General features: G+C 42.4%; 1 protein-coding gene across 1 annotated transcript in view; it reads left to right on the forward strand.

The window, feature by feature from the left end:
• Positions 1–463: 463 nt before the first annotated feature.
• The window catches only part of fam193a (family with sequence similarity 193 member A), a 34,286-nt gene continuing 12,473 nt past the window's right edge, over positions 464–22,276 (forward strand). The window contains exons 1-15 of the mRNA XM_033967059.2: positions 464–800; positions 2,344–2,418; positions 4,270–4,479; positions 13,473–13,642; positions 14,495–14,662; positions 15,458–15,686; positions 16,367–16,491; positions 17,596–17,743; positions 18,625–18,699; positions 18,767–18,841; positions 18,906–19,012; positions 19,612–19,851; positions 19,926–20,076; positions 21,081–21,215; positions 21,530–21,814. Of these exons, the coding sequence (XP_033822950.1) occupies positions 627–800; positions 2,344–2,418; positions 4,270–4,479; positions 13,473–13,642; positions 14,495–14,662; positions 15,458–15,686; positions 16,367–16,491; positions 17,596–17,743; positions 18,625–18,699; positions 18,767–18,841; positions 18,906–19,012; positions 19,612–19,851; positions 19,926–20,076; positions 21,081–21,215; positions 21,530–21,814 (2,367 nt within the window). The 5' untranslated portion in view covers positions 464–626. The remainder of the gene's footprint in view (positions 801–2,343; positions 2,419–4,269; positions 4,480–13,472; positions 13,643–14,494; positions 14,663–15,457; positions 15,687–16,366; positions 16,492–17,595; positions 17,744–18,624; positions 18,700–18,766; positions 18,842–18,905; positions 19,013–19,611; positions 19,852–19,925; positions 20,077–21,080; positions 21,216–21,529; positions 21,815–22,276) is intronic.

The raw sequence follows: 22,276 nt of genomic DNA on the forward strand, positions 1-22,276 counted from the left end.
GTACAAAAGCTGTAATCCCCGTATTATTTGTTTATGTCATTACCTCGGCAAGATATTGTAACGATAAAGTTTAATGAAAAAAAAACAAAAAACCACACAAACATTTATTGTAACTTCAAATAAATATGTGTTGAACTGGCACAAACTCGCATAAGTACAATTCAATGTTACGTGTAAATATACACAGATTAAAACTCGGTGACGTCATGTTGTGACGCAGCCTGAGCGCGAGGCTACTCCACGTCATCTTAAAGCCATAGCGTCATCAGAGCCGTGAAATGGTCCAGTGTCCCACCTGGGCCAGTGTCTGCGCATGTGTACACAACACACAGAGGGGCTGACGGGATATTTCCCGTGCCTTTTAGGTAAACCGGACTCAATGTCCCATGAGTCTCTTGGCGGGGCACGCTGAATGACGTCATGACGCAAACCACGGCTGCGGCCCACCCTCCCAGAGGCCATATTGAATCTATGAAGTCGAGCTACTCTCCGGTGGAACTGTGGACCGTTTTGGGACACTTTAAAACGTTTTCCCGTGTTCTTACCCGAGTGATTTCGCCGGGCCTTCGACCTGAGACACTCTCAAACCTGGAGGACAAGTTGTCTCGCTGTGTTTCCGCGGGAAAATGAGTCCAACCGACGCTAAACGAGGAGCTAAGCGCAGGAAGAACAAGCGGGGCGGTGTCAGCAGCTGCAGTGCTGTCTGCAGCAGCGGCAAGGCCTGTGCGGGGAGCTCCGGGGGTAGCTTTTTACCCCCTGGAAGCGCCAGCAACGGGAATACAGGCTCCATCAACGGAGAGGTAAGGCCGGCGAGAGGAGATACATGAGCCTAAAGTCGTCTAAAGCCGCCTAAACGAGCCCAAAGCCCCCTAAACGAGCCCAGGGCAGCCGTACAGCAGCCTACAGCTCCGCGCTGTAGTCCGGCCCAACGCAGCTCCACTTTGGCTTTAACTTTGGAGCAAAAGCCAAAATAAATTTAACTCGAGCGACATCTCTTGAACAGTTATATCTTCGTGCAAAGCCAGGCTGGTTGTGTGTGTGTGCAGAGGTACCTAAAGCCTCCCTGTGCTGTACAAAGACACTTGAAGCTCACATAAACAGAGCTCTGGCTAATGCTAATGCTAATGCTAACTCTGTCCACTTCTGTCCACTTCTGTCCTCTTCTGTCCTCTGGCCTCGCCTCTGGACTCACAAACTCTACATAGTCTCCTGTTTCTAGTTTGTACAAACCTGCTCCTTTTAAATATTTGTATAAGTGAGTGTTCTCTTTTGCCTTCATGCTTCAGAACCAAAGTTTTAAACATTTTTGCATTGTCAGAGGAAGCTTTTCAGTGCCAGAGTCCAGACTTTCACTCTAAATGTTATGTTTATCATATATTATTTGAGAATTTTCAGTGATATTAAGTAATCTGACAGATTTTCAAAGTATTCTTGAATCAACAGAAGGAGACTTGTAAACAACAAACTTAGACATATTTACAAGTGTTTTGGCTCACAGTTCAGCTCTTTTTTCTAATAGTGTCTGTTGTACCATGTGACTAGTTTGTAAATATGTAAGGAAAGAAGCCTAGACAGAATGGGAAAACAAATATATCATGATGATCAGGCCTGTCATGTTCAAGTTTATTTTTATAGCACATTTAAATCAATAGCTGACCAAAGCTTATCACATAAAAGTTTACAATACGACAATACAACAGAAACAACAGAAACAGGGCAGAGACTGAAGACATTATATTATTATTATATTTCCTTTTAACACAAACGGCGTAATCCAAAAATTGTCCAGATGAGGGCTGTAACCGTTGTTTATCATTTAATGTAACTGTAGAAGAAATACAAGTTTAATATGAGACATTTTGAGCTTGTAAAACATCTTATTACATGGAGTTATTGACTAAAAGGAGGTGCCGACTGGGCTGATACCGACTGGGCCAATGTCTCTAATGATAATATCATGACTATTTAGTTTTATGTTCTTAAAATAAATGAGACAAATCCACTGGAGCAGAAACGAGTTGACACTTCATAACAGCTGGATTATTGAGATGATAAAACGTTAATGCTGTCCGGAGCTTAAACAGGTTCAAACCACAATGTTTTATGACTGAGACACACCAGGACATCATAATAACATGGGGAACGTGTTGTGTCTGTCTTTGTGTATGTGTATTTAGTGCTTTGGTCTGTAAATATGTCACTCCATCATTAATATATCAGCTCTTTGATAATCGATAGTTCGATCACTGAGCTAACTCTAAAAGTCTTGGTTTGCCACAGCAATAGAAACCATCAGCTGTGAGGTGTGTTCAGTGTTATGTAACAGATGTGTGTTTTCCTCAGGTCAATATGAACAACAGTGTGGCCCCACAGTTCACTGAAGGAGCCGTGAACGCTGATTTCTCCAGTGTGCTCCAGGTACATGTGCTCTGCATCAGATTGAGGGGAACCCATAGACTGTATAATTAAATGGATATCGCTAACCTGCTAGCTGCCGCGTTCCAAACAGGAAGTGATCATGGACGTGCTTCCGGCTCCATCGACTCTGGCTCCAATCCACTTTCTGTGTAAAAACTGTGTCCCCTCTCTGTAACTGCTGCTGTCAGACTCGTCATTTTGGCCATAAACGTTTGTATTAACCCGTTCTACATGATCCTAGCGTTTGAGGCTATTGAATGTAACACCCCTTCCCACCCACACCGCTGGTTTAGCAGGGAGGGGGTGCTTAGCAACGATTAACAGGTTTGATCGACTAACTCTAGCGGGAGCTACTTTGAGGAAAGAAGGTGCCCGATTTGTCTGTTATTAATGTTCATATCTTGATTTACAGGCACAGTAAAGAAATAGAAACCCCAGGATCATGTAGAGCAGGTTAAATACAAACATTTAAGACCAAAATGACGAGTCTGACATCAGCAGTTACAGAGAGAGGGGACACCGTTTTTCAATGTAAAGTGAACTGGAGCCAGAGTTGATGGAGCTGAAGTGCGCCCATGATCACTTCCTGTTTGGAATGTGGCGGCTGGCAGGTTAGCTATGTTCATTTATATAAACAGTCTATGGTCTTGAACCATATCAGAGCCACACTTAGACAACATGGTAAATGAGAAATTACATTTATGTGGAATTGAAAATTACATTATGATAAATGGTCTAATTTTTATATAGAGCTTTACAACAACGAACCACTCACACATTCACACACCAGTGTACACAGACACTGGGGGCAAGGGGGTTTAAGTGTCTTGCCCAAGGACACAATGACAGCATTCATCTGTGGGAGTGGGATTTGAACCACCAACCTTTTATAAAGATTAGATTCTTTTTTTATTATGATTATTTGATTGAAATGAGACAGCAGCAGACAGAAGAAGGCACCGTGAGTAAGTAAAAGTCTGGGGAGTGGAAGATGACTTTGTTCTTAAATAAATCCACAGTGTTCTTCGGTTTTCTGTATAATTCATTGATTTTTCCTGAACTCTGCCCTGCTGTGGTCTGTGGTATAGTTTGGATCAGTTCAGGTTCAGAGATACTAATCTATCAGCCGTTGTTTAGATGACGATTATAGCTCAAATGTGGTTCTTATCTTCTCTCTGCGGTTCTAAGATCAGGCTTTTTCTTTAGTATAGAATTCGTTTTTAGGTTGTTTCTTTTGTTTGTTTTTGAGGCAGCACCCAAAATGTCCTCCAGTGAAGTGTGCGGTCAGTTTGCAGTGTCATTACGATACTAACATTTCAAACTTTATTTCGATACTCAGGAAGAGACTCGATCCCGATACCGCAATGATAAAAACACTGTTTCTTTAGTTAATATACTGTGATGTTCCACATTTTATGCCGTACTTTGTGTCCTGTTCCCATGTGTCTTATATCTGTGTAATCCCTCAGTGTCCAGTAGGTTGAGTCCAGTAGGTTGAGTCCAGTAGGTTGAGTCCAGTAGGTTGAGTCCAGTAGGTTGAGTCCAGTAGGTTGAGTCCAGTAGGTTGAGTCCAGTAGGTTGAGTCCAGTAGGTTGAGTCCAGTAGGTTCATAGTGGTCCATGGGTGTATACGTGTCTATGTGTCTTATACTTGTGAAAGATTCAGCTCAACATAATTATAAACATATTCAGGACAGGCGCATTTCTGTCAATGGCACGTTTTCTAGTATCTATACCTGCGAAAATGAATGAAGAATCTAGTGTCGACACTATTTTTAGATTGATTAGTATTAAGTTTTTGATACTTTTGCTAGCTCTAACTTGTCTTTGTTTCTTCTTTGTTTGCCTGTAGACTCCATTCACGTTTGGTCTGAACCAGCGAGCGCCATACTCCGCAGGAGACCGCTGCCTGTTGTGTCGTTGTGAGAGGCCCTCGGACTCCGGGACCTCCGGACAGAACGGCCCCAGCGGCTCTCTACAGCTCCCCCTATGGGTGTGTCCTGACTGCAGGCACACTGTGGAGAAGGAGGAGCGGCACACTGCTCTGGAGCAGCCCGCGGGGGTGAGTCTGGGATCAGGGGAGGGACGCACCTTTCTGTTTTGATACCTATATTGATACTTTGATTTTAAGTATCCACCGATACTGTTATCGATGATACCAGAGACTGAAAACAGAATTTATTTCCTTTAAACACAGAGTATGGGAAACATAATCCAAATGATTTCTGTATCTGTTATTTCTCATTTAAAGTAACTACAGAGCAGCTCTGGAAAGGATTACAGTACATCGTCTTATTACACCACTTTATAGAACTAAAGGGAATATCGACTGAACTGATATCCAATCAAAATGTTCAATATCGGCGCCGATATACGATACCAGCATCAGGGTCAGACCTGAAGGTCACTCAGGTTCCACTGGGCAGCTTTTACTGTCATGTACAGCAGTGGTCCCCAACCTTTTTATCACCGCGGACCGGCCAACGCTTGAAAATTGTACCATTCCGGGTCATTTTGGTGAAATCGCCTTTGTTCTGACCTCTCCAAATTAAAATAATCACCACTATTGAACTCTCAGTAGTAACTGCACTAGTTTGGGGTCTTTGTAAAGGTAACACCCTATAGTTTTACCCACAGGTGTCAGAATCACTGTAGGTTTGTCTGCTGAGCATTTATACACTTTGGAACACACATTAAAAAAAAATTTTCTCGTCCTCGCCAAAAAATGTTTGTGAAAATGAAGGTGTAGAAAGCTGCAGTAGGAGCTGGGGACAAAAATACACCATACCTCAACTGACAAGATTGTTGACCATTTACATTTCAAATTTGAGGTCAATACCTATAAAAATAAGAGTTTTACAATCATTTTATCATGAGTAAGTCCAGGCCTCTCCAAACCTATCCCAATGAAGATATTTGGAGAACGTATTTGGAGAACGCAATAACTTTTGAATGTTTCAACCCACAGACATCAGTGAGGCTCAACTGAAAACTCACACTGAGAGGAATCTGTATCTGCAGCTGCTCTATTACTGTACATTTATATATCAAAACACAATATAAAATGTATATTTGTATATAAAATATAGTCAAAACAAGTGGTATGGGTCAAAATAAATACATATTTAGAAACCACACACTGCAAACAATCAACAAACACACACACGCTTCAAAATGTAAACAAACACACACTGGAAACTAAGAACACACTGTACATGATCGTACAGTGAGACAGTCATTCTGCAACAGTGGCTCAGTGGTTAGAGCTTTGGTCCTGCAACCCGAAGGTTGGATTATCTAATGCTAATGATTACACTTGATACACATTGGACCCACAATTAAGTTAATAGCAGAATAAACCACGCTTACCGATCAGGAACAGCATCCAGTCCATCAAAACATAAGGTCCCTCTACTCCTGAGTCCATCATGAGATCTTCCCTCGGTTCCGCGAACCGTTCCGGGTCCGAGATGCCTCTAGTTTAACTTGTACAAACATCCACAGTGTCCTCGGTCGCGTACTTCCTTTGTTTTGTCCATTTCGTCACGTTTAAAATCCAAAACTGCTGCGTAAAATTACGCAATACGCGCGCATAATTTTACACGCGGATCTTTATATCCAGTCTCGTCTTTTTACACGTGCAGCAAACGCCGTCTGTTTACAGTAAACCACTGCGTGTAACGCATCAGCGTGTTCCGCAGATCATGAGCTTTAAGAGGAAAACATCACTAAACGTGTGTAATGTAACAGCTTGATTCTACAAGGGGGAGAGTGGGGCGTACTCTTCCAGTCATCTGTAGCTCTCATTCACTGTCCGCGGCTCCAGTAACCCACAGCCCCCAAATTATTGGCCAACTTTGGTGTCAATCACAAGCTAACAAGTTTGTTTTGCGCTGAGGAACAAAGTTGGCACTGTCAGAAGTTTATTATGCCTGAAACTGACAAAAGAAATGCAGAGAAGCGACGGAACAGATTTCACTTTCCTGCAGCAGATTGGACATGAAGGCTCTAACTTCCTTTGTGGACATAATTTCTTGACTGGATTATATTCTCTGGACCTTTACGGAACAAAAGAGACCAACTTTGTGTGAATATGTTGATGTTTGACAGAACCAGAGCGCTCAAAGGTAAGTGAAGTCCAGATTCACATTTCTGACTTCTCTGTAAAAACGGCTTTCCTGTCAGCACTGTGGTGAGTAGAGGTGTAAATGGTTTACATATTTAAATTTATTTGTCTTGGGCAAATAGACATCTTTTCTCTTGCATAGCCTAGGCAGCCACATTCAGAAAGATGAATGCCGTAGCTTTCATTTGATGTGTAGATTGTTTGTGTGGGTGATGCAGAAATACACGTACATTGCAGGACGTCGGAACGCTAAGTGGTTAAGTTGTCGGCGCTTAAGTGACGGAAATGTAACCGAGAGAATCCGGTCATTTTTCAAAATAAACGATTGTTCAGACTCAGATAATAAATACAACTGAAATAAATAACTATTTCTTGGACGGCCAGTGGCCCGGTACCAATTGATCCACGGACCGGTACCGGTCCACGGCCCGGTGGTTGGGGACCACTGATGTACAGCACCAGTCAAAAGTCTGGACCTTTTAGTGATTTATTTTTTATTTTTTTACTTTGGTTACTAGTTTCTACATTTTATATACACGCATATAGATCGAAATATCACTGTTTTACAGATGACATCACCACATTCTACAGCCAATCATAATTAATATAGATGGGGAAACTGAATCTTGTTCAAACTTAGATGTGTGTTGTTGTTGCTGTTGTTGTCGGTGTGGTTGATGTGGTTGTTGTCGTCATCGTGCTTGTTGTCGCTGTTGTGGTTGTTGTTGTCATTATAGTTGATGTGGTTGTTGTTGTCGTTATAGTTGGTGTGGTTGTTGTTGTCGTTATAGTTGGTGTGGTTGTTGTTGTCATTATAGTTGGTGTGGTTGTTGTTATGGTTAGTGTTGGTGTGGTTGTTGTTGTCATTATAGTTGGTGTGGTTGTTGTTGTCGTTATAGTTGGTGTGGTTGTTATGGTTAGTGTTGGTGTGGTTGTTGTTGTCATTATAGTTGGTGTGGTTGTTGTTGTCATTATAGTTGGTGTGGTTGTTGTTGTCGTTATAGTTGGTGTGGTTGTTGTTGTCGTTATAGTTGGTGTGGTTGTTGTTATGGTTAGTGTTGGTGTGGTTGTTGTCATTATAGTTGGTGTGGTTGTTGTTGTCGTTATAGTTGGTGTGGTTGTTGTTATGGTTAGTGTTGGTGTGGTTGTTGTTATGGTTAGTGTTGGTGTGGTTGTTGTCATTATAGTTGGTGTGGTTGTTGTTGTTGTTATAGTTGGTGTGGTTGTTGTTATGGTTAGTGTTGGTGTGGTTGTTGTTGTCATTATAGTTGGTGTGGTTGTTGTTGTCATTATAGTTGGTGTGGTTGTTGTTGTCGTTATAGTTGGTGTGGTTGTTGTTGTCATTATAGTTGGTGTGGTTGTTGTTGTCGTTATAGTTGGTGTGGTTGTTGTTGTCGTTATAGTTGGTGTGGTTGTTGTTGTCGTTATAGTTGGTGTGGTTGTTGTTATGGTTAGTGTTGGTGTGGTTGTTGTTGTCGTTATAGTTGGTGTGGTTGTTGTTGTCGTTATAGTTGGTGTGGTTGTTGTTATGGTTAGTGTTGGTGTGGTTGTTGTTGTCGTTATAGTTGGTGTGGTTGTTGTTGTCGTTATAGCTGATGTGGTTGTTGTTATGGTTAGTGTTGGTGTGGTTGTTGTTGTCATTATAGTTGGTGTGGTTGTTGTTGTCATTATAGTTGGTGTGGTTGTTGTTGTCGTTATAGTTGGTGTGGTTGTTGTTATGGTTAGTGTTGGTGTGGTTGTTGTTGTCGTTATAGTTGGTGTGGTTGTTGTTATGGTTAGTGTTGGTGTGGTTGTTGTTGTCGTTATAGTTGGTGTGGTTGTTGTTGTCATTATAGTTGGTGTGGTTGTTGTTGTCGTTATAGTTGGTGTGGTTGTTGTTATGGTTAGTGTTGGTGTGGTTGTTGTTGTCGTTATAGTTGGTGTGGTTGTTGTCGTTATAGTTGGTGTGGTTGTTGTTGTCGTTATAGCTGATGTGGTTGTTGTTATGGTTAGTGTTGGTGTGGTTGTTGTTGTTATTGTTGTGGTTGATGGTGTTGTTAGTCTTGTTGTTGGTGATGTGGTTGTCATCGTTATTGTTGTGAGTGGTGTTCTTGTGGTTGTTGTCATTGTTGTTCTGGCTGCTGTTTTTGTCATTGTAACATAGTGACTTCTTGCTCTAGTCTCTAATAGAAATTATCATGTTCAACATTAATGACTTTACCTTTTTGGATATATCATGGTAAAGTCCAGTGTGATCAATAGAACTGTGTGTTCCCCTGACCCCATCTGGAGCATGACATCATCACTCTATTGTCTGAAAACCAACAATATGAAGTAAAATATTTGAAATTATGTAGTAAATACACAGTAAAAGGAGAGCATTTTTGAGGAGCACTTTGAGGATTTGAAGATAAACTCTAAAACGTCGTAGCAGTGACACTTAGCGTGGCCTTGTTTTGTGCTGTGTGGCCGTGTTTAAGCCTCTGGAGCTGTGGAAACATCTTGTGATTGAATCTTGCTCTATTTTTACTGCTGCTCACATTTTCCTGGAGCTCATTTTAAGTTTTAAACGACTGAACTTTTGAGTTTTTTCTACACCAGTGTCATAAAAACATGTGATCTGGAGCAGAGTTCAGACTTTGGAGGAAGAAATGTCACTATTTGTTTTAATTAAATGACAATGATCTAAGGTAGGGCTGTCAAAAGTATTGAAAAGCAGACACTAATCGATACTAAAGCTATTGTTGAAACTAGATATTCATTTTCTCAGATATCGATACTAAAAAGTCCCATTAACAGAAATGAACCATTCCTTAATATGTTTATAATGATGTTGAGCTGTATCAGAACAAGTATAAAACGCATAGACTAGATTACGCCATAGTCTGTACACAGAAGTGGACTAAGTGAGTCTCAATGAAGCTTATTGAGGCTAGCAGTTATAGTGGCCAATGTGGAAGAGAGTTCCATATTTGGATTTACAAGGCTGTTGAAGGTAACAAAGTTGGTTTAACGCTAGTGGGAGCGACCTCTGGGAAAGAAGGCGCCTGATTTGTCTGCTATTAATGTTCATATCTTGCGTTAATACAAACATTTAAGACCAAAATGACGAGTCTGACAGCAGCATTTACAGAGAGAGGGGACACAGTTTTTACACAGAAAGTGAGGAGAAGGAGCCAGGAATTGATGGAGTTGGAAGTGCGCCCATGATCACTTCCTGTTTGGAATGTGTTGACTAGCAGGTTAGCTGTGTCCATTTATTTATACACTCTATGGTTATACGCACGTGGACCACCTGGACGACACCGGGGGTTACACAGCTATAAGGCCACATGGGAATATGAAAGAGGACTACCATTTAATGTTGAAAATCCCGCCCTGTTTCCAAACAAATGCTATTCCAAACATTAATTAGTCATTATGTTATTACTAATGACATAAGTTGCTTCACGCCCACATAACACCGAGCTCGGAGGACGGAGACTTGGAGGGTTTGGAACAGCGAGAGCAGCTGATGTCACCCACAGCGCCTTCTTGTGTTTTCTACAGACAAGCCATGACTCACTGCTCCTCAGAGACAAACTGCTATTATGGGATGGACCAGAACTGTGCAGTAGAGGTCGGCCTGTCACGATAAATACGACATCGACTCGGCACTCAAAGCATGAGCTGGAATGATCACTGTTTAGATGGTTGAAGATCCTATATTACAGTATTCTATTTAAAGAGCCCATATTCCTGTATTCTCTGATCTCTTCTCTGTTGTTTCCTTGTCACAAACAGACCTGGAGTTGAGTAGTGTTTTGTGTCATTCACATGTTTAACACACAAACCCATATTAGGGATGGGACGATATACGGTAATATCGTTAATCGTGATAAAGAAGGTCCGCAATTAATCGTTCGTGGCATTTTTTAATAATCGCGATCATCGCGCACGATTATAATCGACTTTACGGCACCACACTGCCTCATGTTTCCAGTTCCAATACAATGTTTAGATGTTAGTTTGTGGTGTTTGCCCACTCTGTCATAGCAATGGCACTTGTAGCTTCTGTGCTTATCTCTGTTATTGTTGATATCTGGCAGAATATAGTTCAGACAAAGTCTGATCCATAACTCTCCACAGGAACGTACCAGCGCACGTCTCACCCGTGCGCACAGATGAGATGTTAATGTGGCACATCTTATATTTTTACCTACAATAATGCAAACTGCAGAATAAAACAACACCTTTTAAACAATAGACAAATTAAGCCTAATTCATACAGCTGAACACAAATGTGCCAGAGTGCATGGTCCGAATGCACACTATGTGCACAGAAGCAAAGCTAACGATTATACACAGTATATTTTACCTACAATTAAGTCAATAGCAGAATAAACCACACTTACCGATCGAGAACAGCATCCAATCCATCAAAAAATAAGGTCCTTTACTCCTGAGTCCACTGTGGGATCTTTACTCTTTGCCATGAACCGCTCCAGGTCAGAGATGCCTCTAGTTTAACTTGTACAAACATCCATTGTCCTCGATCACGTCCTCCCTTTGGTTTGTCCTTTTCGTCATGTTTCAAACGCAAAACAACAGTGCGTAAAATGCGCCATTATGCACACATTTCTGCATCCACTCGTTTCCCAGTTCACCAAAGTGCCTTAATTGCATCGTGCAAGTGTTTGTCGACGGGCACTTGCGTCACTTCCTGCGCGACAAGGACTGTCCATTAGGCAGCACGGTGGCTGAGTGGGAACACTCATGCCTCACAGCAGAGGGTTTGGTTGGATCCCCGGGTCGCCCAGGCCTTTCTGTGTGGAGTTTTGCATATTTCTCCCCGTGTCTGGATGGGTTTCCTCCGGGTACTCCGGTTTCCCCCATCAACCAAAACATGAACGCCCTTCAAGACAACTGTTGTTGTGATTTTGGGCATTACAAAAATAAATGAATTGAATTGAATTTCGACAACATGACATTGAGGAGTACACATTTTCTTCCGCGTACGTCTGTTTACGGACAACCATGGCCTGTCATACATCATCCTGTCCCGCTGCTCATTGGCTGTAAGGGCAAAACGTCACTAAATGTGTGTGATGTAATTGGTTGATTCTACAAGGGGAAGAGTGGGGTGTAAACTTTCAGTCATCTGTAGCACTGATTCGCTATCTGCGGCCTCAGTAACCCACAACCCCCACTTTACTGGCCAACACTGGTGTCAATCACAAGCTGACATGTGTGTTTAGCACTGAACAAAGTTGGTGCTGTCAGAAGTTTATTATGCCTGAAATCAACAAAAGAAATGCAAAGAAGTGACAGAGCAGATTTCATATTTGGAGTACTTTCTTGCAGCAGATTGGACATGGAGGATATTATTTTGTGGACATAATTTCTTGACTAGATTATATTCTCTGGACCTTTACAGAACAAATGAGACCAACTTTGTGTGAATATGTTGATGTTTGACAGAACCAGAGCGCTCAAAGGTAAGTGAAGTCCAGATTCACACTTTGTGACTTTTCTGTAAAAACGTCTCTCCTGTCAGTGCTGTGGTGATTGCAGGTGAAAATGGTTTACATATCCAGAAAGACGAGCGCCGCAGCTTTAATTAGATGTGTAGATTGTTTGTGTGGGTGACGCAGAAGTGTATGTACATTGCTGTAAAGTTGTAAAGTAGGCCCAGGCCGTAGCAACGTTAACAGGTTAATAATTATCGCGATATGTTTTTTTTTTCGTTTTCGTTATCGTATTTTGGCCACAATAATTGTGAGTCTAAAATTTAATATCATCCCATCCCTAACCCATATAATGCATATTTAGTACTTCTCTCTTAAACATGTCTTTTCTCAAAAAAATTCAAAACACCAAAGGGCTTGCAGCGCTGTCAACAAAGCAACGGTTGGCTACTGTAGAAAGTAGAAGTAGTAAACAAAGAATATCAAAAACAAATGAGGTGTGTCTTAACTTGCTCTGGTCTCTTGATGTGTGGGCCTGGTCCACTAGGCCCTGGAAGGTCTTTGCTCTGATCTCCTGATGTGTGGGCCTGGTCCACTGGTCCACTGATCCACTGGGTTTGGTTTCCTCATAAACGTATTGTTCTGTGTGTCCGGATGTCAGAGGGTTCCTGTGGGTCTTCACAGCTCACACTTTTGCAGACACTATGGAAACTTGCTTTGGTGGAACCATACAGTATTTCTGACTAAAAAGACACAAAGGTTTAGGATTTTCTGCATTTTGAAAATAGCCAAATTCTTAAAGTAGTCTTTGTTAAAGTTCTCTTTATTATCCCTCTTGGGATAATAAATCCTGGCTTTCTACCTGTGGGAATGTGTCCTGTGTTTTATTGTGTTCATACTGACATTTTGAGCTTTTAACTTGGGTTCTTCTGATACCAATACTGGTATTGGCAAAAACTGTGATACCGCAGACTTTCAGGTATCAGCAAATGTGCAGACCAAATGGGCAATACCATTCTGTAGTTCCAGAATGACGAAACGTAGATGTAGCACTACTCGTTTGATTAAGCCTCTGTCCCAGTTGTCTTGCTGTGAGCTTCAGTTCATTCAGAAAGCACTGTGTAAATTTTCCCCAGATTGTTGTGTCACAGGTAGAAATCCTATCCAGTAAACCATCACGCCCATAACCACTGTGTTTTATAGTTTTATATTAGTATTGCAGTCATGTTGTTTAAAGAGCTAGTTTGCTTTCCATGTTTCATTCATGCTGCTGCCAGTAGATGACGTGCAAACTCCAAAAACGTGCAGAGGAAGTGCAGCTGATGCAAATGTGTGTTTTCCATAAACTTGTGAATTGTGAGTTTAATGTGAGTTTTTATAGATAAATTAATACCAAAATGTTTATAAATATTGACCCCATGGATGAAGACACATTTCGTTGGACAGAGACTCCACAGTTAAAATTCTCAAGACCTAAAGAACGTTGTGTTTGACTTTTTACAGTGTCAGAACTTCCTGTTGCACATGCCGATGGGGAATGGAGCCGTGACGCAGGAAGTCGCCCTGGGGGACAGACTGAGCAGCGCCGCCCCTCCCCTCCCCACGCTGCCCGCCCCGCCCGCACCCCTGCCCACTGACGCCGTATGCAGCTGCGACGCCTGCAACGAGAGGCGGTAAACACGCTTTATGCACGCAAATAGTCGCCAGCACAAGACGTTAAAGGGCCTATATGATGTTTTCTCAATGTTTATGTTTATAAGGCTGTCTCCTTGTACACACAAACACACAAACATACAGTAGTACTTTCACCGTCTGTGTAAAGAAGTGAATGAGTGAGTGTGACGTCACCACAGCATTGGGCTCCAAATGAAGCTCATTGAGGCTAGCAGTTTTAGGGGCCAATTTGGAGCAGAGTTGCATTTTAGAGATTCTGAATGCGAGTATCATAGCAACCAAAGAACCAATCAGGAGCGAGGCTGTGGAAGGTAACACTTCTTCCCACTGTACCACTGGTTTAGCAGGGAGCGGGCGCTTAGCAACGCTGTTAATCAAAGCTTTTGCTAACGCTAGTGGGAGTAACCTTGGGGAAAGATGGTGCCTGATTTGTCTGTTTATTAATGTTCATATCTTGATTTACGGACACAATAGTGAAATGAAAACCCCAGGATCATATAGAGCAGGTTAATACAAACATTTAAGACCAAAATGACGAGCCAAGAGTCGATGAAGCTGGAAGCACACTCATGATCGCTTCTTGTTTGGAATGCTAGCAGATTAGCTATGTCCATATGTATAAACTGTAAAAGCTTTTTACATTTTATATGCAAACATATGAAGCAAGATATATGGAATTATGTAGTACAGATTAAAAGTTGATAATTACAAAATTTTAACAAAGCAACGGGAGGAGACTTTCAGGATTTTAATATACGTTTTAAAAATGTATTTACTTATTTTCTCCTGGGAGTAAGGCATCATTTACTTTCTAGTAACATCTTTTTCTACATGCTGCCATCTTGTTTTAGGGAGATCTCTGCAGAGTCTGAGAGGGAGTCCCAGCAGCTGCAGAACCACTGGTCGGAGGTGCGGTACTTGGTGCGATGCATTTACCGTCAGACAGGCACACCCCTGGCAGATGACCACGAACAGCCGCTCGAGCGAGACAAGGAGGGCATGAAGGAGCTGGTGGACAGGTCAGTGCTATAACAGCTGTCCACTAGAGGGCTCCAGACACCTAGAAATGACAGTGTGAACCACCCAGAGCAGTGACCACGCCAGATTAATAAATGTGTAGAACAAGTCTGATTGTTACTCATAAAAAAGTGGAACGACAACACTGAAATTCGATTGTGTGTAGCTTTAAGATGGATTCTTGCAATATTTGTTTAATCTCATGAGTATGCCATTCAAACTATATGACACTGTTACAGGTAAGATCTGTTCAGAGGTAAGAATTAAGGGTTTTCAATGTATTTTGAACATTAAAAATACCCAAAATGAAACGCTTGTTGGATACATTTAATGTCATACTGTGGAACACTACTGTAGAGCAGTGGTCCCCAACTTTTTTTGCACCAAGGACCGGAAAAATGTAGGTTTTATTTTCACGGACCGGCCTTCTACGTGTAGCAGATAAATATGGCAAAAATAAGTTAAGCCTCAGGGTCTGATGGGCACGTAGGACATGTGTTACCAGTGCGAGAGAGGGGATGATGCAAAAGTGGAATGAGCACAGTTTGACCATTAAAAGTATGAAAGTCATTTTGTACCTATGTGCAATGCTCAAGTCACTTTATGGAGATGTTATATTAGAGTCTATTTTTACTTTATTTTTAAGTCTATGTTTTAAATTATTTTAAGCTATTTATCTATTATCTTGTTTTATTGCATGTACCATTTTCCCTTCTGTTCTTTAACTGTGCGGTGCAATACTGGAATTTCCCCACTGTGGGACTAATAAAGGCAGATCTTATCTTGTGTGTGTGCAGATTGTGTGAGAAGGACCCTTACCAGCTGTACCAGCGTCTGGAACAACAGGCCCGGGAGTACGTGCTAGAGATGAAGGTGCGCCTGCTGAGGCACCTGTCCGTGGGGGGGTCAGGGGGCAGTGTGTCCCAGGGCCCCCCTCAGGCGCATCAGTTCATCTCTCTGCTGCTGGAGGAGTACAACGCTCTGTGTCAGGCCGCACGCAGCATCAGCAGCTTCCTCCTCACTCTGGTACATCTAATGCAACACCCGACACCCTAGATCACTAGACCCGACACCCTAGACCCAACACGCAGCACCCTAGACCCAACACGCAGCACCCTAGACCCTAAACCCAACCCTAACCCTCTGGTACGTCTAATCCATAGACTGTGTATATATAAAGCTATAGCTAACCTGCTATCTGCATTCTAAACAGGAAGTGATCACGGGCATGCTTCTGGCTCCATCAACTCTGGCTCCAATTCACTTTTCACTGTGTCTCCACTCTCTGTAAATGCTGCTGTGAGACTTGTCATTTTGGTCTCAAATGTTAGGATTAACCCACTCTACATCGTCCTGGAGTTTGTATTTCTATTGAGTCTATAAATCAAGATCTTGTGAGATTAATAACAAATCAAGCACCGTTGCTCCCGCTAGCATTACAGGTTTGCTCCCTGCTAAACCAGTGGTGCAACTGGGAAGTGGCATTACCTTCAACAGCCTCGCTCCTGATTGGCTCTTTGGTTGCTATGATACTCGTGGACGGAATTCCATATATGGAACTCTGCTCCAAATTGGCCCCTATAACTGCTAGCCTCGATGAGTTTCATTTGGAGCTGAATGCTGTGGGAAGCTTTAGGATTTAGTTTAGGCTTAGGGTTTTATTTACTTAATCTAATCCTGGTATGTTCCTTTTATGTTCTTTTTAGGAGAACGAGCACCTCCAGAAGTTCCATGTGACGTGGGAGCTGCACAACAAGCACCTTTTTGAGAATCTGGTATTCTCAGAGCCCATCCTGCACAGCTGTTTACCTGCACTGGTCTCACAGCTTAAGTAAGTACATACGTCTTTTCCAAACATAGGGCAAAGCTGCCAAAATGTACAAGACCCACAGTCTGTATAAAATAGCGGACTATGTAAGATCATTGAGGCTTCCTATTTGGAATTATGAATGCGAGTATCATAGCAACCAAAGCTGTGGAAGGCAACGCCACTTCCCGCTCGCACCACTGGTTTAACAGGGGGCCGGGGCTTAGCAATGCTGTCAATCAAACCTGTTGCTTATGCTAGCAGGAGCGACCTCGGGATTGATTTGTCTGTTATTAATGTTCATATTTTGATTTACAGACACAATATTGATTGATTTGAAAACCCCAGGATAATGTAGAGCGGATTAATACAAACATTTAAGACCAAAAATGACGAGCAACAGTGACAGAGAGGGGACACAGTTTTTACACATAAAGTGAATTGGAGCCAGAGCTAATGGAGCCGGAGGCACGCCCATGATCACTTCCTGTTTGGAACACAGCGACTAGCTGGTTAGCTATGTCCATTTATACATGCAGTCTATGACATGACCCCACTTAAATCAGCCCTATTGTGTTTGTGTCTCTATGGTTCTCATCTCTGTGGATCATTTTGTTATAAGTTACACATTTTAAATCGCAATATTCATTTAAAACTACTTCATAAAAGAAACAAGTCCTCTGACTTCCACCTTAGAAAACTGCGGTGTCCAGTGGGAGCTGACATCGCCGAAAACATCATCACATTTTGCATGTTGTCAGCGCCCCCTATGGATAGCTGCACATCACACTAGAGCAGTACATTTTTTTTCATTTGTACCAAAATGACTACGTGACGCTGCCGATTCCTACGAGTGTCACCGATTAAGAAAATAAAACTGGAGAATGAAGTACATACGTCACAATGGGTACATGGTGGCTCTGTACGTCACAGTGGGAGTTTACGTCACAGGGTATGTCGGGGGTAAATCGTCAAAATGCTGTCTTGAAAATGAGAGATTAAAAATTACTTTTAAAAATTACAATTAACAAGAATCACTCCAAATACAACTAGTACATAGTTAAAAGATCTTTTAAAAGATTTGTTTTGTTTTTAAAAAATAAATAAATAAAAGTACTTTTCTTAAAGGCACGGCACAGCCTCTCACGACTCGTACAGTGAGGACATGTACAGGGCCCTGTTGGAGCAGTACCAGCAGCTGCAGCAGGAAATGGCGTCTGTGGCGGCGCAGTGGCAGGAGTGTGAGAAAAGGATCGATGACTACGTAGATGAACAGGTGGGCCAATCATATTTAACACAGATGACATCACACATTCTATCGGCCAATCATATTTAAAACATTAATAATAGAAATGATCATGTTCAAGATTTGTGACTTAACCTTTTGGAGATTTTATAGTAAAGTCCAGTGTGATCAATAGGACCGTGTGACCCCTGACCCCGTCTGGCCCCTGACATCATCACATTCTATACTCTAAAAGGACTTTAGGTAGCGACTTAAAGACATGTGCTGCCGATCAACTGGTTGAATAAAAAGGGGGCGTGGCAAAACCTCTCAAAAGTATTACTCCGTATATGACCCTGCACTCACAAGACTTCACCTGCAGGAGAAGCTAATGTAAAACCTATAGAAATACATTGTTTCCCCATAAATGGTAAAGACTAGATTTAAATTTATGAATCGTGAGTTTAATCAGACTTTTTACTTTTAAATCGTTTTCGGTGGTCCAGAGATTTTCCTCTTAGCTCTACATTCTGACCATCCAAATGAGAGTCGTTGCGTGATGATGTCGCTTACAGGTCCAACCAGAACCTTCACAGGTGGTTCCAACGTTCAGTTTTTGTTCTTTATTCATTAAACAGGAGACCGTTACCTGTAGCACAGGATTAGCCTAGTGTAGCTTCTTACCTCAACCTCCCTCGTTCACTTATAACCGTAGATCCGTGCTCAAAACCTTGTTAGCTTTAAATGACTGCAGTCTGTTTTTCTCAACTGACCTCAGTTTTGTTGCCATGGTAACTCTAACAACAACCAGCATGCCAAAGGCGCACTTCTCGTTTCTTGTGGGAGCACTTTATAACTGGTTGCTGGCGACTCACAGTGGACTTCATCTTGCACAGGTGTATTGTCAAATAATCTTGTGTATTTTTTTGCAGCTTCTTTTCAAGGCTGAGGGCCAGAGTCTTACTTACCAAAGAACAGAACCTCATAAGTCCCTGGTTAGCAAAAACGTAAGATTTTCTACTGGCATTTCTTCCCTTTAGTTTCCTGAAACACTCATGCCATGTTTCCCTGTAGACCTTAAAGACCAAGCAGCGGATGTTGAAGGAGGACTGGGAGTTTTTCAAGCAGAGGAGGTTTCTGGAGGAGCAGGTATGGAGCTGAGGACTTCAGTCTGAATGTTTATGACGACTGTGGCTGATGTGTCTTTGTCCAGATGCCCAATAAGAAGTCCAGCTCTGGAGACAACTTCACAGACACAATGAGGATGCTCTCCTCGCGTTTAAGTATCCCCGACTGTCCAAACTGCAACTACCGCAGAAGGTACTTCACTTTTCAAAGGATTTTTCTGTAAAGTTTATATAGGAACCCTTAGAAAACATTCTCCTACAGGGAAAGATTTGAACTCAACTAGATTTTTTAAATGGTGGTTGACATGGCTCAGTTGGTAGAGCGTTTGTCCACTGATCTGAAGGTTTGTGGTTCGAATCATAAGCATCACTGGTTAAGCAGTCAGAGCCACTGACCCACAGGTTGGCAGTGATTCCAGCTCCCACAGATGAATGCTGTCATTTTGTCCTTGGGCAAGACACAATGACAACGTATGTGTGTGGTCTCTTAAGGTTTTGAGCCTTAAAAGTGGAAAAGCTCTGTGACCGTTTACCATTTATTAGGAATTAGCAATGTCTGTACTTAACAGTGTAATTCCTTACTGTGGAACATTTCAAGCTAATTAACTGGACAAGTAGTGGAGTAGGAGAGTAGAGATACTCCTCTCACAAGGGAGCGGTATCTGTACTTGAAGTAAAAGTTAAAAAAGTGTACACCTTCCGTTTTCCACTCTGATCTGTCGATGTAAGTATTGGGACAGGTCTAATGAGATGAGTCCACAGTTTTGTTCCATAATCCGTCTGTTTGTCCAGGTGTACCTGTGATGACTGCAGCCTCTCGCACATCCTCACCTGTGGCATCATCGACTCTCCCATCGCCGAGGACCTGCACATCAAACTGCCCCTGCAGGGGGAGCCCTCCCGGGACTACCTCTCTGAGGTGCACCCTCCAAGCCTCTCTTCCGACACCTCCGCCTCCGGCTCCAACTCCAGCTCCCCCATCACCATCCAGCAGCACCCGCGGCTCGTCCTCCCAGACGCTGACCCCACGTTGTAAGTCCCAACAACTCAAAGACATTTTTTAAGGTTTTGTTGTTTTATTTCATTTAATATCTTTTTTTTAATAGTATTAGCGATGACTATGAAGTGCTCCCCTTGTCCAGTAAGTTTGGGGACATCTACCCTTTGAGCAGTTATGAGGACGGCAGCGTCAGGTCCTCTGTGAACGGACTTCACCATGAGCTGAACGGGGAGGGAGAAAAGACACTAAAGACTGTGGTGAGTAGTGCTGTCCTGATGCTAAGAAACAGACTCGATACTTGATATCGATACTTGATACCGATACTAATACCAAAATGATAAAAACCCTCTTTCTTTAGATATTATGATGTTCCACATTAAATGTTGTACTTTGTGTTCTATTCCCATGTGTCTTATATCTGTATAAAGAAAAAGATGGCTGTGAAAGACACAGCCATAGACGTAGCTAATCTGCTAGTTGCCGTGTTCCAAACAGAAAGTGATCATGGCGCACTCTGCCTCCAATTCTTTCCATGTAAAAACTGTCCTCTCTCTCTGTAACTGCTGCTGTCAGACTTGTCATTTTGGTCTTAAATGTTTGTATTAACCCATGCTACATGATCCTGGGGTTTTCATTTCACTATTGTGTCTGTAAATACAGACATGAACATTATTAACAGACAAATCAGGCTCCTTCTTTCCCTGAGATAGCTCCTGCTAGTGTTAATAACAAGTTTGATTGACAATGTTGCTAAGCGCCCGCTCTCTGCTAAACCAGCTGTGTGGAAGGGAAGGGCCGTTGCCTTCAACAGCCTCACTTTTGATTGGCTTGATACTTGAGGTCAGAATTCCAAATATGTAACTCTGCTCCAGATTAGCCCCTATAACTGTTAGCCTCGATGAGCTTCATTTGGAGCTGAACACTGTGGGTGATGTCACTTCTTCTACAGTCTGTGGATACAGCTCAACATCATTCAATACCTGCTCAAATTTGTATCTAGTTTTGATACTAGTTTTGGTATTGATTACAATCTGATTTTTGATATTGTTGATAGCCGTAGTGTTGAGTAGAATTGTTCTGTTGGATTAAAAATTAGTCCTGCATTTCTTTGTTTATGTTGTTCTTTTTGAATGTGCTCATTTTTCCTTGTTTATGTTTACTTTTTGATTGTGTTCATGTTTCCTGGTTCTGTTGAGGCTGAAGTGAAGTGCCTAGTTCTTATTCAGACTGACAACCTGATTGTGATGCTTTGGCTCCACAGTCTCCTCACTTAACCAGCAGCAGCAGTTCGTCAGAGGGGGACGAGGAAGAGGCCGATGGTGGGGAGCCTCCGGGGCAGCAGGGGGAGCTAGGCAAAATTCACAGCCCCCCACCTTCATACAGTCACCAGCAGCAGGTATGGCTATTTTCTCATAGATGTGACACTGTACAGTTTTGTTTTGAACATATCTGTAGAGAATTATTATGACCAAGAGTAACTTGTGCACTTTCTAGTAAACATAAAAAATCAAAAGTCAGGAGGCACCGATTGAGCTTTTTCAGTTCTGATACTGATACTACAGCTACCACTGTAAAATCACAGTATATTTTCTAAATAGTGTTTTTATTATCATCGTAGTATCAGGATTAGTGTCGAGTTTCAAAATAGAGCATCACGTCACTAGAATTTCAGACTATGTCCTTTACGCCTTCATGTTCTTGACCCTCCAGGTGGCGCCGGTGCAGCATGCTTGCGAGTGTCACGTTTGCACTCAGGACCCAGGCTCCACCGCTCTGGGCCCTGCCTCCTGCCTGCCTCCCGGCCGCCTCCACAGCGCCCCCCCTCCTCCCACAGTGGGGCACCAGTTCTTCACAGACGCCAAGACTCCGCCCACCACCCACCCCGCTCTGCACCTGTACCCCCACATCCACGGCCACCTGCCCCTTCACAACTTCCCCCGACCCCTACTGCACCCGACCATGTACCCGCCAAGCCCGCCGCTGTCACACAACAAGGTGAGCGCGGAGTCAGAGTCGCTGTTCTGATTCATGTAGCTGCAGTTTAACCTGTCTGCCACTAGAGGTCATACATGCTCTGAGATTGTGACAATGGACTCACTACATAAAAAAAAAAAGAAAAAATAAACATGTCAGCGCTGTATAAACTGACCTGGGGTCATGGCTTTTGGGAGATCACCTGACTCTACAACATATTTAAAATGATAATGAAAATATACATCCTTTCTTGGTATGGACACGCCCCTCTAAAAAAAAACCCACAATCCCCGAGTGGTACAACTCTGACATGAACTGTTCCACTTATGTCATGATGGTATTTTCTCAGAGTAATGTTTTTTCATACTTTCCCAAAGAAAAAAATAACCTAGATATTATGTATTGGATATCTGACCAATACATCCTGCCGTTTTATCCTTGGGCAAGACACTTCCCTTCTTGCCTAGCGTGAATGTGTGAGTG

The sequence above is a fragment of the Periophthalmus magnuspinnatus genome, chromosome 1 (assembly GCF_009829125.3).
Source record: "Periophthalmus magnuspinnatus isolate fPerMag1 chromosome 1, fPerMag1.2.pri, whole genome shotgun sequence".
NCBI lineage: Eukaryota > Metazoa > Chordata > Actinopteri > Gobiiformes > Gobiidae > Periophthalmus > Periophthalmus magnuspinnatus.